The sequence below is a fragment of the Macaca fascicularis genome, chromosome 14, assembly GCF_037993035.2.
Source record: "Macaca fascicularis isolate 582-1 chromosome 14, T2T-MFA8v1.1".
Lineage (NCBI taxonomy): Eukaryota > Metazoa > Chordata > Mammalia > Primates > Cercopithecidae > Macaca > Macaca fascicularis.
The window spans coordinates 37,429,046-37,446,835 of NC_088388.1; the positions used below are offsets into that span (position 1 = coordinate 37,429,046).

A 17,790-nucleotide genomic window follows, 5' to 3' on the forward strand; every position below is an offset into this window, starting at 1 on the left:
ACATTAGTAGATAATTTAAGAGAGCAGCTTAGGCCTAGTGCTTATGAGGTTAGCGGTGTGCTGCAATTAATTAAAAAAAAAAAAAAAAAAAAAAAAAAAGCACACATAGGCTTTGAGGACATATAAAACTAATTACATCACTTCCTAGCTCCATGATCTTGGACAACTCATTTCACTCCTCTAAATCTCAGTTCACCTATCTAAAATGTACATAAAGTAGCAGGTGCGGTCCAGGAGACAGAAGGGAAAGTCTAAAAGTCTCGGGAAATAAAAGCAGAAATGCCAGATCCACTAACTAGTGTTATATAGTATAAATAAACCAGACACTCATGCTGGGAATTTACCTTCTTTATTTCAGAGGCAAGTAACTGTATCTGATTATTGAAATCTGAAGGAAGAGGGTGGGACCAATAACAGTGGGTATAAAAATTAAAGAATTTTTGAGAGGATCACTCAGGAAATTGACAGGTCTTAAAGAACAGCTATAAGCCTACTTAAGATCCTAAACCTTGTTGGGCTGAGACACCCAGAAAATTACAAGATACAGAAGGAGGGACAGTAATGCAATAAAGTTATTGAATGAGGTACTGTGCTAAAAGCCAGAAATATATAAAGTAGGTATGAATCCACCATAGTTTTAAAGAGGAAACAGGCAAGTTAAGAGACAATTACAAAAAGTGTAGTAACTCCATCCTGGAAGAAAGAGCAAACAAGGTAGTGAACAGTGCAATAAATGCCATCATGGAAGAAAGAATGGACAGAAGCATGTGCAAAGTCAGAGACCTGAAAAGAAAATTATGTGCCTCATATGGGTATCAAGTAGGAAGTAGGGCATGTTGGCAGAAGGGGAGGTTGAAGGGGTAAAATGGGCCTGGTGGTAAAGGAACTTTGTACATTTTGCCAGTAATTTGCAAACCATTACACTATAAAATGATGTGATCAGATCTAAAGTGAGATCCATATAACAGCAAATTAAAAGATGTATTGAAAGTAAGTGGCCAGTTAAGAGGTTCTTGCAGTCAGCATGGTAAGAGATGAGAAGGTGGGGATATGATGTTTTAAAGAAGGGAGAGGGGTGAATATTAAGCAATCAAGTATGCTAATAGAGTTAACTCATCCCAATGAAAACTTGTCATCACAAAAAGCACGGAAAACTTTTCTTATTACCCTTTTGTTCTTTTCTTTTTTTTTTTTTTTTTTTGGTCACTGTTGCCTCTGAACAGATGGGAATTCCCTCCTCTTAGTCTAACTGACAGCAAAAACTTCAAATGGGAAGAACTTCCTGGCATGGGTTTACAAAGAGTGCTTAAATCTATTCCAATTTGCAATTGGAAACACTCATTGAGACAACCGAAGAATTTAGTAAAATAAATTGAATAATATTTGATAAATTTACACTCTCATGGTGTGGGAGTATTTCAGCACAGGCTGGAACAGTTTCAGGTTCATCATTACCTCCTGAGAATACCTCTGATAAATAAAAACTCACAGAAAAGTAAAGCTAAAGTCTCAACTCTTGAATAGGCAGCAATGATTTTCTTGGTTTTAACAGTCTGACCCTAATGAGCTGGATTTCTAAACTGATAACTAGAAGGCAACAAAGCTCTTTCCTTTAGAATGAAATCATATAAATTTTAGGGGTTTTCTTTTTTTTTTTTTTCTATCACACAGAGGATATGTGTATAGAGAGGGATTTTTCATTTTTTAAAATCACCCCCATTTTAAAGTTAGTACAGATATTTTTTAAATACCTTTTCCAATTCACTGTCCTCACCTTTTCTCCTTTTGTCTTCTCATTGTTTCCTCCCTCTCCATATTCAAAATAATAAAGTTAGTTTGTGTGTTTGAGGAAGAGGTGTTAGCAAAGCTTCATCAGTCCAATTCCTTTGTTCCCTCAATATCTCTCACACAAATCCATCTCAATTTCATGGCCTAAGTAGACAGTAACAAGAAGAAAGAATATAGAAAATAGGCAACAGAAAAGAGAAAACAAAAGAACCAATGAAACACAAAAGCCAAATGAAAAAATATCAATACTATACTAATGCAGTATAACTAATAAATTGAAAGTTATCTTGGAAATCTTCTAGCCCCACTCTGTTGACAATAAGACACAAAACAGCATTGCAGGAGATTGGAGGGCTGGGGCGCAGTGGATAAGAACTGATTAAACCTTTCAAACCTAATCTGACCAGGAGTTTAGGACTGCCTGCCCAAGAGATGTACCCTGAGTAATGGCAGGCCTATAGTTTCTATATTTGAAATTCAAAGAAGCTACATTGGGTCCTGGGTTTGCTGAGAGTCTAAATTTATCAAATATTTTTCAATTTATTTTTCTAAATTCTTCAGTTGTCTCCATGAGTGTTTCTAATTGCAAAGCATCTCAAAGATGCTTTCTTGCCTTGGAATTTTCTTTACTGACTCTCAATTTGAGAAATGCAAATATATTTTAAATAAAATTTAAGTACTGTTTTGTTATAGTGCTTTTCTACATAGGCCTTTTTGTATTGAAAATAATTTTTCTATGGGAAGCAAATGAATTCCGAAGTCATATGCCAGTTTGGTTTTGGGTAATCAATCAGAAACAGTGCAATGAGATAAAAGAGATGATCCTACTTACATGTTCTCCTTAATGGATCTTTAGCCACTCGTTGCCTATCCCTAAAGAATCATATATTTTAAATCTAATAATTACCTAATCTAAATTCATTATTTTATCTATGAAGGCACCATGGCCTAGAAGGAAAGGTAACCTGCAAAGTAACAGAGAGTTGGTGTAAGAACCCAGGTCTCTTGATTTCCAATCTAAAAAATGTAAACTGCAAGAATGGCCCTGGTGTAGTATATCTGATACATGGCAGTTTGGCTAGATGAGAGCAGATTTGGTAGTTCAACACCCACCACTCACCCCTGCCACACAAACACACACACACACTTCAGCTACATCCATAATCCAATATTTTTGTCATTATATTATCATCTCTGTCTGTACCAAGTACTGTTTGTTAAACACTTTATGAACAACTTCTAATCTAATTATCAGAAAAATCCTATTACATAGGTTCTTCAAAGTAGAAATGGCTAAAAAAAAAAAAAAAAAAAAAAAAAATTAATTGAAGTCCAGAAGACGTGATGATAAACTACCAAGCTCCTACTTGAAATAATTCAAGTGTTTAGGCTAACTACATGGCAGAACAAGAAAAATAAAGTGTATTATTCCCTTTCTGAAAAGCTGCCTTAGCCTAGCAGTGTCTTAGTCTGGCAGTCAAACTGCTACACAATGTGGTACCAATCCACATTTCTATTCTCATTTCCCATCCTTTTAATGCAGTATTATTATGCTATGAATGCAATAAGTTACAAATTAACGGATTTTTCCTCACTGAGATCAGAGTGTTTAAAAACACAGAATATATAAAGTCTAAGATGGTTAGCACAGTGATAGGAACAAAACAAACTTAAGAATACTACTTGATAGGACTGACTACCACAAGCATAGACCATGACTACAAATACCATAGGTAAGGAAGAATTTTGAAAAAGTTGAAATAAAATCAGCTTATCTCAATCCCTTGGTGACTTAAATATGATAAACTACTGTGACAATCAGGGAGATTGGTAAATAGTAGCTCATTTAGCTTAGGTATAAAAAGCCAAAGACTTCGACAAGTTCTCTTGTCAAGTGCTAAAAGTAGGGCTAGAGAAGCAAAATTATAAAAATGGAAAATATAATTGGAAATAAGCATGACCCAATATTAAAGAATTAAATAATGCTGAAAGAATATAGAATCAGTAAATAAGTTGAGTCCAGATTTTTGAGAGAAGGTAGAGGGAAGTGGGGAAGGAAGATGTGACAGCCAGGGAGTGAAGAAAGAAACAAGAAAAATAGCAGGGAAGGGAGATTCACTCTTCAGAGAATCTTTGTAGATGAAAAATGTTGTACCTGTGAAGCAATCAGCGTAACGTGGAAATAAGGCTACCATAACCTACTGACTTTTAGGTATCATAAAATGTCAGAAAAATTGATTTTTTTTCCTTTCCAATTTAGACATGACCATTAATTCTCTATTTAGAATCTTTAATGAAACTCTAAACATCCAGTTAATAAATTTCAAATATCAAATTTATTAGTAAATGAAAAACTATATACCAAGATATGACTCAAGAAGTAAAAGCTGAAACAAAAAATAAGAAATTGGTAATGCGGGTCTGGCCAACCTATGAGCAAAATATACATAAATAAAATGAGGCTGGATAAGAAGACTGGAGAGAAAACTGTGTGGACCCTCAGAAAGATTTAGACTCTAACTGGTAATACTCAGTTTTAGGTAAAAGACCAAGTAACCCAGCATTTCCCAAAGTTAGATAAAGCATTAAACTCCTCAGGCACATGCATAATGTCCTTTGAAAACTAGGTAAGTAAAACAGAGTTTGTCAGGGTGGAGGAAATATATGATCAAATAAGTTTGTACAATGGGTTAAACAAAGATAAAAATGTTGTTTTTTTGTTTGTTTGTTCGTTTGTTTGTTTTACTAGAATTCTTATATGTTAGTTTGCACTGAAAATCTCCAGGAGAAGAATAGATTATGCTGTATTTTTAAAACACATTTGACCACAGAATTTTTCAAAATCATCTCATCAGAACTTAGGGATAATGAACAAAAAACCAATAGGTTACCATTGTTCTTAAAGTTTTCTAATGAGTGATAAAGATCATATATGGTATTCCATCAAAGACCGACCATCAACTGTACTCTATCAAATCTAAGATGATACTGATTATGCGATGCAGCATTAATTTTACATATCATGAAGAAAAGATACTGCCAATTAAATTATAGTATGTCATCAATTATAAAATGTGTCTCAATTTCAATCAATAACTTCAAAAGAAATGTTTCAGAGGAATGACTGAAGGATGTGTAATCCACTTATTGCCCTAAAGATTGTCTACTTTGTAACTAGATCAAATGCTTTTCCTGAATTTTCCTTTAGCATAATGCCTGAATCTGGCACTAGACAGCACACTAAAATGCTGTTGTAGATTGTCTTAGGTGTTTATTATACAGATATTGTTGAGGCTTCAAGATCCACATTTGATTATAGGTAAATAATTTCCATCTCATAGATGCTGGGAGGATTTAGAGAAATAATATATGTAAAGTGCCTGAAACCTATCAGGTCTTTAATATGTGAGTTCTCTTCTTTTCTTATTTTATTCAGTAATCCATTCTAGCATTTTATCATTTTGCCAGCACATACGTGCTCTCTTCAGCCAAAATACCTTCCTGGTCTTGATTTCCTTTTGTTTATTCTTCCATAAACATGAAGAACACCTAATCAATCCCTCCTTGCAAAATTCTTTATATAAATGAAATACTTTCTTTCGAATACTTTATTTTAAATAAATATGAACCTAATGAAGGAAGAGACTTTTAAAAACGTCATTTTTAATGAATTTATTAAGGTCAAATTAATGCAATGTAAAGGAATGTAAGCAAGCCACTTAATTTGTTTTTTATTAAGTAAAACATAATGTTTAATTGGATACTGGGCTATTATTGAACAAATCAATATGCTTTTACTTATGAACTGGTTTGTGTGGAGCATAACAGACTTTCTCATAGACTGATAAATTAGCAAGATAAAAAGAAAAGATATTGTATTGAATATTTTTAAGAGAAAAAAAGGCATCAAGTAAGGAAGAAATTAATCACAATGACACAGGGTTCATAACAGGATTCTAAAAAATAAAAATCAACATGGTAACTATAGGTCTATTCAACAGATTTTTAAAAATCTATAAAGCAAAACAAAAATCTAAATACCAAAGAACAATTAACCAAGTTGCCAAAAGACAAAATACTTTGGTGGGATGTCAATCAGTAACACTGAGCTGACAACTGTGCCTTAATTAATTTTGAAACTGTTTCCAATTAGTTAGTATAGAACACTAGAGGCTTCATGCTGCCTATGACTCAGTGCACTGACTCATCTACCAAAACTTTTCTTACACAAGAAATATTCAAGCACTCGCCAGGATGCAAGATCAAAAGGAAAGAGGGTTCACCAACCTTCTTAGTTAAAACCTTGTGATAAATTTAGATGACCGGAAGGATATGGAACAACTTTCCAGAAAGGTTTAACAGTCAGAAATAGCTTGAAAAGTTTGATTTGTTAACAAAACAATGAAAACATATTATTTTAAAATCAGTCTTGCAAATATATCTATAAAATATGCTAGTTGTTTTTTAAACTATATAGAGGATATAAATAATATAACCAACATTAAAGTGTTCAATGAACTTCACCTCATCATATTTAAATATCTCATATTTCCTAACTCATTAAAATAGCAGTGGAAACAAAATCCAGACTTGAAGAAAAGCCTAAAATCATCATACATCTATCCCATAGAAACTTTCTTACATTTTCAGATTTAGCTTATCATGGTATGATTCAATTATAGACTTTTCTAGAATAAATCTGAAGCTTTAAATGATTCTTCAAATTACAAAACATAATATGAAAAAGAGGACAATAACTTTTATTATATAGTTTACCTCAGTTTATTAAATCAGAGTAATATTAATAGTTTTTTAATAAGCAATTATATTAATAGTTTTTAAATAAGCAATTATAATTATTATAAATAGTTTTATTAATAGGCAATTATATTAATAGTTTTTTAAACTTTTAAATAGTTTTGACATGCCATTGGGTTGGGAGAATGGGTAATGGACCACAGAAATGAGGAACAAAAGACCACTCGTTGCAGGGAAAACAAAGAAGACCCTTTATTCAGAAAACAGAATGTACAAGACGAGGTGTTCCACAGGCCACAGCCTGTCCTAACATCCTGGAGAGTCTAGGAATCCAGTGAGAGAAATCAAAGTTAGTACCAATTAGTACCAAGTCAGTTCCCAAACAAATTACCAATAAGAGATCCATTATGTTATAGATGTCTACAAGTAATTTTTTCATGCCATATGAAAAATTTAAAAAAAATTTAAATTCAAAAAATTCTGAGATGACTTACAAAGTACAGAAAGTACAGAAAGTAAAACAGTAAAGAAATGGAAATAGGAAAGAGATGAAGGTAGCAATAAAGATAAGAGGAATTTTAAAAGTATAATTAGCTAGCCATTTGGGGCCATGGATTTTTCATCCTAAAATCATGGTCCGATTTGTCTGAAACCTGGAGGAGGAGGCTCCAACACTAGTGAACACTGCTGTGACTTATTTGAAGCCTACATTGGCCGCATTTAGATACTAAGCCAAAGTTGAGCTAACTCCTCCAACTCCTACTGAGATCCTGACAGCTATTCAGAGCCTGAAAAAAATAGTCAACAGTGCTCACACTGCTAGCTTCTAACAGCTGACAGTTAAGGAAGCTGTGCTGAATGGTTCAGTGGCCACTGAGGTGTAAATGTGGTTTTATATTGGAGCAATCATAAGTAAGCTTTGCCTCATTGCCTATAACATTTGACAACAAGTCTTTAACATCTGATTATATTTTATTTACTATTTGAGTGTTCTTGGATCATGTGTGATCAAACTGCTATCTGAATAAAATGTGTCCATAAAAAAGTATAATCAGTGGTATGACTGTCACTCAAAAGAAAGGACATACAATGTTTACATCCTTTAATATAAGCAGGCCACAAAATTTACCAGTGAGTTCTCTAAAAGCCACTGCAAAGAGAGAAACATAAATGGTTGCATCATTCACTATATCCACCAAAAATTACACACATGCACATATACATCTAAACCCTGGTCATTCAAAATAAGCCTTCCTGCTACTGCACTTTGAAAAAAAAAATCCTGGCCGGGCGCGGTGGCTCACGCCTGTAATCCCAGCACTTTGGGAGGCCAAGGCGGGTGGATCACAAGGTCAGGAGATCAAGACCACAGTGAAACCCCATCTCTACTAAAAATACAAAAAATTAGCCGGGCGCAGTGGCGGGCGCCTGTAGTCCCAGCTACTCAGGAGGCTGAGGCAGGAGAATGGCGTGAACCCGGGAGGCAGAGCTTGCAGTCAGCCGAGATTGCACCACTGCACTCCAGACTGGGCGACAGAGCGAGACTCTGTCTCAAAAAAAAAAAAAAAAAAAGGAAAAAAAAGAAAAAAATCCTATTAGTCCTCATAAACTGGTAAGATAGTAAATTACCACTTCCTCCTCCATCTCTGGAGTAAACACAATAATCAGTTTCAAAGTTGCATTACTTTTAATATTCCTCTATATAAGCTATGGAATATCAGTGAAACATGTGTAAGAGTAATTCTAAGAGTGTGAAAATTATATGGTCTAAGTACATTGCAGTCCTTCATAAATTTTATTTCCCCCAAAGTTTTTATAAGTATTAGGTGACAGAGAGGTCAAAGTCATAATCTGATATAAGAAGCTGGAGTACAGCTATTTTATGTTGTTTTCTAAAGAGCGGATCTATATATTTTGACAGTAAGCTAAGTAGAAAATATTGACATACACATTATGAAACCTAATGAGCCAAATGAGAATACCTGCCTGAATTAAACAAATGCTTATTGCGATCCACTACATAAAAGATTACACTTACTGGGGTTAAAATGAAGAACTTGTCTCTCCTCCTCCCAGAGGTTAGAGTCTATTGGGGACCACATGCAATTAAATAAATTATAGCAATGATAAGGACCATAATGAGCAATCAGTGCCTGCTGGAGCAGAACCTAACCTGGAAATGAAATTTCAAAAAAGGGTTTTCAAAGAAACAAATGCCTAGGCTGCAGCCTAAAGCAAGAGTTAGCTATGAAGTTCCAGTCAGATGTCAACAGAGATCCTAATCGGTCTCCTCTATGCTTATCTTCCTAAACTGAGTCATTAAATGACGGAACTACTCAAGGATCAGGATGTGTTTTCTCAAGGCAAAATTCATCTAGGCTCATGGTTTTCGTTTTTACTTACATGCTGATCATTCAGTTACATGACAAAAATCATTAATGCATCTTTGTTCCCGTAAGTGTTCCCTGACCTTCCTCTTCCTAAAGCATCAAAGGAACATCTGGCTTTATGCTACCAGCTTCTTTCCCTATCATCCACTGCAAGGAAGGTCCTATGTTGTCAAAATAGTAACAGTTACATCAACATAAATAATACAGAGCAAAGTACAAAAGAAGAAGGATGAATTAGAATAAAAGCTAGCCTGGATGAGAGTAGAGGGGTAGCTTCTTCAGTAGTTTTTGAAAAAAGAATGGCACACCAGCTGCATCTGATGAAAACAAAAGATAAGAAAGGTAACAAGAGCAATACTAGAGAGTACTGCTGGGAGTTAAGAGTCCCTTCATGGTTTTGAGAAATGCATAAAGAACTTGCATTATTTTTAAATAATTGTGGTTTTAATGGACTATGTTTTTTTGAGTATAAGACTCCTCAAGGACTGTATCACGTGGGTTATGACTTAATAAGAATTAAATCTGGTAAATTTTTGTCTCATGCTCAAACATTACCTCTGAGCTCCAAAACACTGTATCTAACTGACTCTTGAAACTCTATTCTGGCTGTCTGAAAAGCATCTAAAAACATGTCCAAAACAAAATATGTGATCTTCTATTAAGGAAAAAAAAAAAAAAAAAGAGTCCTAGTTCATCCTACAACAAGGCCACATACTTACCGTGACAGTTCCCTCTCTTCACTTCCCATATCTAGCTCTTCATCAGATTCTGGTTATTTTATATTCAAAACCCCTCATATCTGCCCACCTCTGTCCATTTAAACTGTTACCACTCTATCTAAACTATCACCATCTCTTTCAATAAATACAGTTGCTTTCTAACTGGTCTCCTTTCATCTACTCTTGCACAACCCACTCCCGGCCTACCACTTCTATTTTCCACAAGGCAATCTGAATGTTCTTTACAAAATATCTGTCTAATCTAGTTAGCCCACATCCTCTGATCAAAATGAATTTAATGAATTTTCAGTGAATTCCCACAGCTTTTAAAATGAAGACCAATATTCTTAATATGGTCTAAGGCCTAGCATTTTTGTTCTTCTTAACTTCATCTTTTTCCATACATCCTTGCTGTCTACACTTAGCCACACTGTGCTTTCACGTTAAATAAAAATTACAGAAATCTACTGTTTTGGGCAAAGCTCCTGCACTAGGCCCCAATACACTAAACTAAAAATCTAAATCAAAGCATTGAAGTTCCCAGTCACCAAATCAAAACTAAGTTGTTATTTGACTTTCCAATAAATCAGGAGAGAAAAATGACAGCCAAATTTCCAAAATAGGCCAGTCAGCAAGATAATGAATTTCCTTCTTCCTTTAACACTTACCCAAAAATAAATAAACTTAAGTAACCTGATATTAATATTTTTTTATTATGCTGTTTCCCTGTTCTTGCCTTTCTAGAAAAGTAACTTTCAAGTGACCAATCTACTCTTTGTTCTTTGTTTCTCTTTTCTTTGGCCCTTTTCTATCTATAAAACCAATCTCCTCTGGTCCACTCTCTGTAACACTCATTCTGCTTTATGGAATGAAGTGTTATCCAATTCTAGAATTGCAAATAAAGCCAATTAACATCTTTAAACTAAATTTGTTTTCATTTTGGCTTTTGACATTTGGTTTCTCAGAAGTGTCCTGCTTTTTCCTACAACAGTAAAACTGCCTTTGCAAAGAATATGATTGAGAGAAATCTAACATAGCTGACTTCATCTCACTTCTAACCTCATAAGCTGTTTGTTCATTCCCCCGTGTAGGCCAAGCTAACTATAGGAGGAATTTAGTTCATAGTTTAAAGCAAGGATGATAACAGTCCCTACCTAAAACTAACCCTCCTCTTTGTTCAGGATGGAAACTGCGTTCGTGAAAATAATGAAAGTCCATAAGGTTACAATTATGGTAAAGACTTGAATTCTGTTAAGCTATAAGCGTAATTAAGCAATCACCAGCCATTGTTCCCTAGCTTGCTTACTACTCAGGAGTCACATAGCTGGAGGTCACAAGATTTATTTTATTTTTATTTTGATACAGGGTTTCAGTGTGTTAAGCATGCTGGAGTGCAGTGGTGCGATCTCAGTTCACTGCAGCCTTGACATTCCGGATAAAGCGATCCTCACAATTCAGCCTCCCAAGTAGCTGAGACAACAGGTGTATGCCACCATGCCAGAATAATTTTGTTTTTAAATTTTTTGTAGAGACAGGGTTTCACCATGTTGCCAAGGCTGGTCTCCAACTTCTGGGCTTAAGCAACCCTCCTGCCTCTGACTCTGTCTCTGTCTCCCAAAGTCAAAGTCTTCCCCAGTTGCTCCTTTAGATAATAGCACTATTATCAAAACGTAAGATTGATCTTTCAGATATTTTTCAGACTCGTGCATTCAGCCATACCACCTGATACCAACAGGACCGTGATTCATACCAAGGAACTGACTCAACCAGTCCTGTAAACCCCGCACCCAGATACTGACTCAGCACATGAAGACAGTTTGGACAATCCCATGATTTCATCCCCAATCAATCAGCAATACCTATTCCCTAGTGCTCTGCCCACCAAATTACCCCTAAAAACCCTAGTCTCCACACTCTTAGAGAGGCAGATTTGAGAAATATCTCCCATCCTCCTCCCAATTAAAGTGTTATGAGTAAACACTATCTCTGCTGCAACTACTGCTGTTCTCAGCATATTAACTTTCTGGGCATCGGGCAAGAAGAACCTATTTGGCTATAATAATGAAAGGAATTACCCAGCTTCAGGCATACAGTAAGGAAAGGGTCCCTAGACAACCTCCCACATGTGTTTGGTCCAGATAAGGGAACTTGAACAGGAGCTTTGACTAAACATACCACAGCAGAATAAGGGCCCACATGCCCACGGGGGAAATGGGGTGAATCCACCAGGAATTCAAACCTTATACAAACACAGCCCCATCAGCATGTATGTAAAACACCCTTGTGTTCAACTGTGAAGGGGGCAACCAGCAACCTGCTTTCAGGACCCCTCTTTTTGCTGAGAGCTTTCCTTTTCACCTAATAAATTCTACTCCACTCACTCTTTGATGGCCACATGGCTCTTTCTTCCTGGTAATGAGACAAGAACCCTGACCTAGTTGAGCTAAGGAGCAAAAAAATCCTTCATCATTTTGGGGACAAGTTCAGAATACCTGGCAGATGAGTAAATTGCAGATCCAAAACCTTTCACTTTCATTTCTGAGCCTTCTCCTCCTCAGACTTTTTCTGAAGGTAGATGCAGCACCCAACCTCTGGTGAGCCAAAGAAGAATGAATGGCACAGCAACAGAGGACAGGATGCTGGAGAGTACCCCAAAAACCCCCCATCACTCTCGAGGGTTGGGAATGTCAGCCTTATTCCAATCCAGTCTTACCCACAGTATTTTCCTTCTTTTGTTCCAGGACTATCATGGTACCTGTCTCTTCTTTTATAATGTTAAAGATGTTGCTGCAAACTGCAAATATTACTAGCTAGAGTGAGCATTTAGCCCAGCCATCAGAAATGCCATTCAGAACAATGCGATTTCCGTCTGTTCTTAGAGGCACTTCCCACACCCCTACCCCAACAGCCCGGGTGCATGCTCGGAACAGAAAGGCAAGCGGAGGTGCCTATCCTCCCTGCTTCCCTCCCAGCTGGGGTGCATTGCCATGTCTGCACATGCACATGCTACATCCAACAACCACATGGGGCAGGAATGAGTTGCAGCCGCCACCTGGGCCCCAGGGCAGTCTCGGGTCCTGCACAGCCAGCTGGCCAGCAATTCCTGCTCACCATCCACTCCTGCCATGGGCCCACAGAGTCTTTCCACTCCTGGCCTTGCCAAAATGAGGGTACAATGACTAAGACTTTCTCTCCCTGTTGGAGGAACCCATTTGTATAGAGCTAGAGGATTTTCCCTCAGGCATTTTCCCCATCCTGCATTTAAGCTGTATTTTTGTTTTTTTTGTTTTTTCTTTTCTAACATGGCCCTGAGAAAACAGGGAGCTTTTCTATGTGAGAGTTTTTGTTTGTTTTCCTTTTGGAAAATATTTTATTAGGCCAGGACCCCAACTCACAAGACACCCTTTACTCTCCCTTGTTTGAGGACTCAGCACCACAGATTTATCTTAGCATGACTCATTCCTGCCAATTAGGACCCCTCCCATTTCACGGATAGAGGTCATGCTAGCATCCATGGCATAGACAAGGTCTAGGAAACTAAAAGGTTACTGACAGCAGCTGAAAGGCAGCATGTGGGTAAATGTGGACAATTCCCACCTCCTAGGCCCCCTGTTAACAAGGGTGAAAAGCCACATTGGCACCCATGGTCTGCACCCTCCCAAGGTTACAGGGACTCAGGGATGTAAGGACAGAAGAAAGAAAAGAGGACGGCTCTTCTCTCTCTCCCTCACATATCCCAGGTATTCACTGGGAGAAAAAAGGAACTAGGGATGCCTTGTTCCCCTCTTTCTAGATGAGTAACCGATCATCTTCAGTCTGTATTTCTCTCAAATGCCTCCTAAATCACTGGGATTCTTTTGAGGAAAAAAAGAAAATCCTTACTCTGTCTTCTCTTCACAGATGGGTAATTGTGCCCCCATACCACAGTACACTCCCCTCAGATGTATCCCCCAAAGTAGGAAAAGTTAGTTTCCCCAAACCTTAAACTGCTTGGCTTAAAAGTGAGCTCAGGGGAAGGAAACCCAGAAGACTGACATGCTGGTAAAAGGGTAAAAGTTCTTAACAGTTGGACTTCGGGCCTCCCTCTCCCTGTGCAGACTGGTTGAAAAAATGATAAAAATGTTTGCATCCTCTGTAAAGTCTGGATTAATGGAAGAAAACGATTTGTGAGGCTAGTCTTAGGCTGTAGTCAATCTGTTGCGTTTTTTGGGTCTTTCTGCATGGTTCCATGATAAGGAGGAATATCTTAGGATAGAATGCAAGCCTAGGACCCCATAAGCCTGTTGTTCAAGCCAACCAGCAAACTGGGCAGTAACAAACTTTGCAGCAGGTTTCCATTTTCTTTTACGTCCTTGGGAGCTTGACCTTGTAAACACACGGCAGTACTTTCTTCTGGCCTCTGCCATTTTAAAATGGTGGCCTGGGTTCAATTTTGGCATAGGGAATGAGTACGTTCAGGTTAGTATCCATGTGACTTAGAATTTGCTGATTGTCTTCCCCTCTGTGAACAAATTCTAGCTTCCTTTCTTAAATCTTTCTTTCTCTGAGCCACCTTTTTGTAGGAACTGCTCACCACTTCTTTGAAAATACCTAGTACACTCACAGTTAATCCATAACCTTAATTGAGGCTTGTTGGTTTCACCTGTGAGGTTACTTTTGGTAGAAATATTGGCCACTTGGCATGGCTAAAGTAGGGTAATAAGGGATTTCAAAGGATTTTCTTAAAAAGCACTCAGCTTAATTAAAAGTGGATATCCAAGCTATAGGTATATGTAAAAGGCCTTTATGTTTTACACTTCATGGGATCTTGTTTTTCTGGAAAAAGGACTTTTTCTCAGTCGCATGAATTACTTTTCTCCATTTCGTGTTGCTACTCTTAATGCACACAAGAGGCCTAAGATAAATAGCCTAGAACACCTGAGGAGAAACAGAGAAGGTGCCACAAACCCCATTTTGGGGGAAAAAAAAAATTCCCTCTGTTTTCCACATGAAACTCCAGGAATTAAAAGTAGATAGATTCCTCTCAAAATCTGTTTTTGTCTTCCAGCTTTACCCATTTACTGTGCCCTAGAAACTGTATGCTTTCCTAGCCCTGCTCTTGAAGGGCACCACCCTGAGGCCAATAATCTGACTAGGAGATTGGAAAATGAAGAATCTTACAATTACTGGATCTTCTTCTGTCTGTGTCTGTATAATTATACATGTGTTATGTGTGTGATGGTTATAAAAAAAAAAATAGCTCTAATGGCCTAAAGAAAAATAGATCAAATATTTTTTGAAATAAAAAAAAAAAAAAGCTGTTATGCCTGTTCCTTCAAGTGACTTTAATCTTTGAGAAATAGAAACATTTTTGAAGACAACTGGTAAAATATAAATGTCTTCAAAATGTAAATATGTGATCTAAATTATGCGGGTCAGATACTAGGTTTGCTACATGTTTGAAGGTTACAAACTGCTTCTTTGGCTTTGGAGAACTGACTTGCCTGCTTTACAATTTGATAAGGCTTGAGGGCATATAGAATTAACCACGCCCTTAACTATGCTAGAAAGAGTCAGACTTTATCTGTACCCAGTACATAATTAAAACAACTTACCAGCCTTTACACTAAAATTAAAAATTGCTAACAGTTACTGTTAAAACATATAATTGAGACTACTGAATATTGATTCACCTGCAAGGTGTGTAATGCAAGTAATATGTGCTTTTAGTAAAAGATTATCAGAAGGCATGGGAATGTAAATTTTGGACTAGGGTTAAAGGATTGTTTTGAATTAGATAAGATAAAGCTGAAAGTTTAAACAAAGAGTGGAAGGTTTGTAAAAATTAATCTTCCAAAATAAATTCTATATAAGAACATATTGATTAACTTCAAAAAGGTATTATACAGTCATTCCATAAATTGAGCAATGAAATAAAAGTACAAGGTTTTCTTAAAGCACTGATCTGCTATTTAACAAAAATTTGTAAAGTATTATGAAAGGTTTACAAAAATTTCACCTCATGGTCAAACTGGCTAAGATTGGATAAAATTATCTGTAAGGTTCCACTAAAACAAAAAATTGGGGTTGGCATTAATAGTAGACTAATGTAAGGGTGTAATCTGGCATTTTCTCTCTAAAACAAGATTTTCATGTAACAGTAAAAGATAATAAAAGGTTTAGCCTTTTTTTTATTTTTGAGTCATCATTTTGGCTAAAGAACTTATGGTAAACTGGAATTCTATTTCATAATATCACATGCTTTGAACCTCTAACATATATATTTAACAAGTTTCCCAAAATCAAACTTCAGCTTCAAAAATTGTCTTTCCTGACCCCTAGCTTTTGGATGCCAGAGGACCCCTAAAGCACCCAAGAGAGAGGTAAACAGGATTATTTGACATGTTATGGGGGATTGCCAAAGTGATGTTTAATCTTTCATAGGTTATATTTTAATGAATAATGTTAATATATGTTCTAAAATTGTATGGGATGTCTACAATTCTAACGTCTAAGTATATGCTATCAATAATAATTAAGGTTATTATGTTACTGTAAACCACATGTATTAGTCTGTTCTCATTCTGCTAATAAAGATATACCCAAGACTGGGTAATTTATAAAGGAAAGAGGTTTAATGGACTCACAGTTCCACATGGATGGGGAGGCCTCACAATCATAGCAGAAATCTAAGAAGAAACAACGGCACATCTTACATGGCGGCAGGCAAGACAGCTTGTGCAGCAGAACTCCTATTTATAAAACCATCAGATCTTGTGAGACTTACTACTATGAGAACAGTATAGGGAAAACCGCCCCCATGATTCAATTATCTCCACGTGGCCACCCTTGACACAAGGGGGATTATTACAATTCAAGGTGAGATTTGGGTGGGGACACAGCCAAACCATATTACTACAGAAATGAACAAATTTCTTTGTCAATCGTCTTTTTGAGGTAACTACCCTGGACATTTTGTTATTCACAGACAATTGTTGTCTAGCTTTGATCCTTTTCAAAAGATGGCTTATAATCAGATATAGGAATTTGACAGGTGCTCCTAGAGGCAGGTTTCTGGTATCTTTGGAGATTGGGACATTGAAATAGAGAGAAACATATAGGACTCATGAAAAGCTGAAATGTTCATGAATATCAAGTAGAACAAGAGTTAACAGAGTGGACTGAACTAACAGAAAACTGAAGTAATCTTTTCAGCCTTTTGTGCTTAAAATGTTGCTGATCCTTGTTTTGTTTTTAGAGTCAAGGAAACTTATTTTGAGCTATTTACAGCCTTCAATAATTGAGTAAGGTATACTCCTGTGAACAAAATTTGGAGGATATTTGTTTCTCCCCACCTGGCATCTCCAGAATTTGGAAACTATTTGTGAGTATTCTTAACTTATGGCAATAGAGTTATTTGCATCTATGCAATAAGAATTCATTTTCCTTTGCAACAGCACACGATTGGCAGAAACTGGTTGTTTCACCAAGGTTTTAACCAGAAGGGTTTGCTTCCCTTTAAGGAATCAAGCGCGGCTTGCAGAGCCAATAAAAGCCCCTTGGGAAATCTGGTCTCATACCTTGTCTACACAGTCCCCATAAAGGGTTACTAACCTGTAGTGAGTAAAGAATATCACCTTCTAACAGGCCCAGGAGCCCCAGGTTCTTGTGACCTCAAGAAGGAAGGAATTTACCCACTCATAGGTATTTGAGGGTACAAACCCATGACTGGGCTCAGCTTTTAAAGGTCTTATCTGAGATTCCTCGTGGAACAGAGTTCCATCAAAGCCAACTTAAAGGCCTATGTGAAAAATAATTATTCTTGCTGCACCAATAATCTGGCCAAGAATAGGACTAAAGTTTATTTTACCAACAACTCAGTCCTATCACGATTTGTTTTGGACAAAACTGAGGACTGGAGAGAGAAAAATTATGCTTCAAAACTTATCATACACTTGTCATTAAATTCTAATCTCATCAGTTGTTTTTAAGTTTTTGCCTACATTTTAAACTAACCCGGTTTATTCCTGTGAACCAACCAGCAATCTCTGGCTGTAGCTCAGAAGAAACAAAAGGGATGGGTGATAAAAATCTGGATCAATATTCTACTTCTGGGCAATTATCCTGCAAATCCTACCAGGTGATAAGAATAAATA

General features: G+C 36.7%; 1 protein-coding gene and 1 pseudogene across 11 annotated transcripts in view; one reads left to right on the top strand and one right to left on the bottom strand.

Moving 5' to 3' along the window:
- The window catches only part of METTL15 (methyltransferase 15, mitochondrial 12S rRNA N4-cytidine), a 434,852-nt gene that overhangs the window by 384,584 nt on the left and 32,478 nt on the right, over positions 1-17,790 (bottom strand). For 5 of the 11 annotated variants that reach the window (XM_074012584.1, XM_074012581.1, XM_074012583.1 and 2 more), the window contains exon 4: positions 16,282-16,323. The exons of the other annotated variants lie outside the window; for them this stretch is intronic. In XM_074012584.1, coding sequence (XP_073868685.1) covers positions 16,282-16,323 — 42 coding nt within the window. The remainder of the gene's footprint in view (positions 1-16,281; positions 16,324-17,790) is intronic. 11 annotated transcript variants of the gene reach the window in all.
- Positions 7,179-7,490, top strand: LOC102123819 (ATP synthase subunit g, mitochondrial pseudogene; annotated as a pseudogene).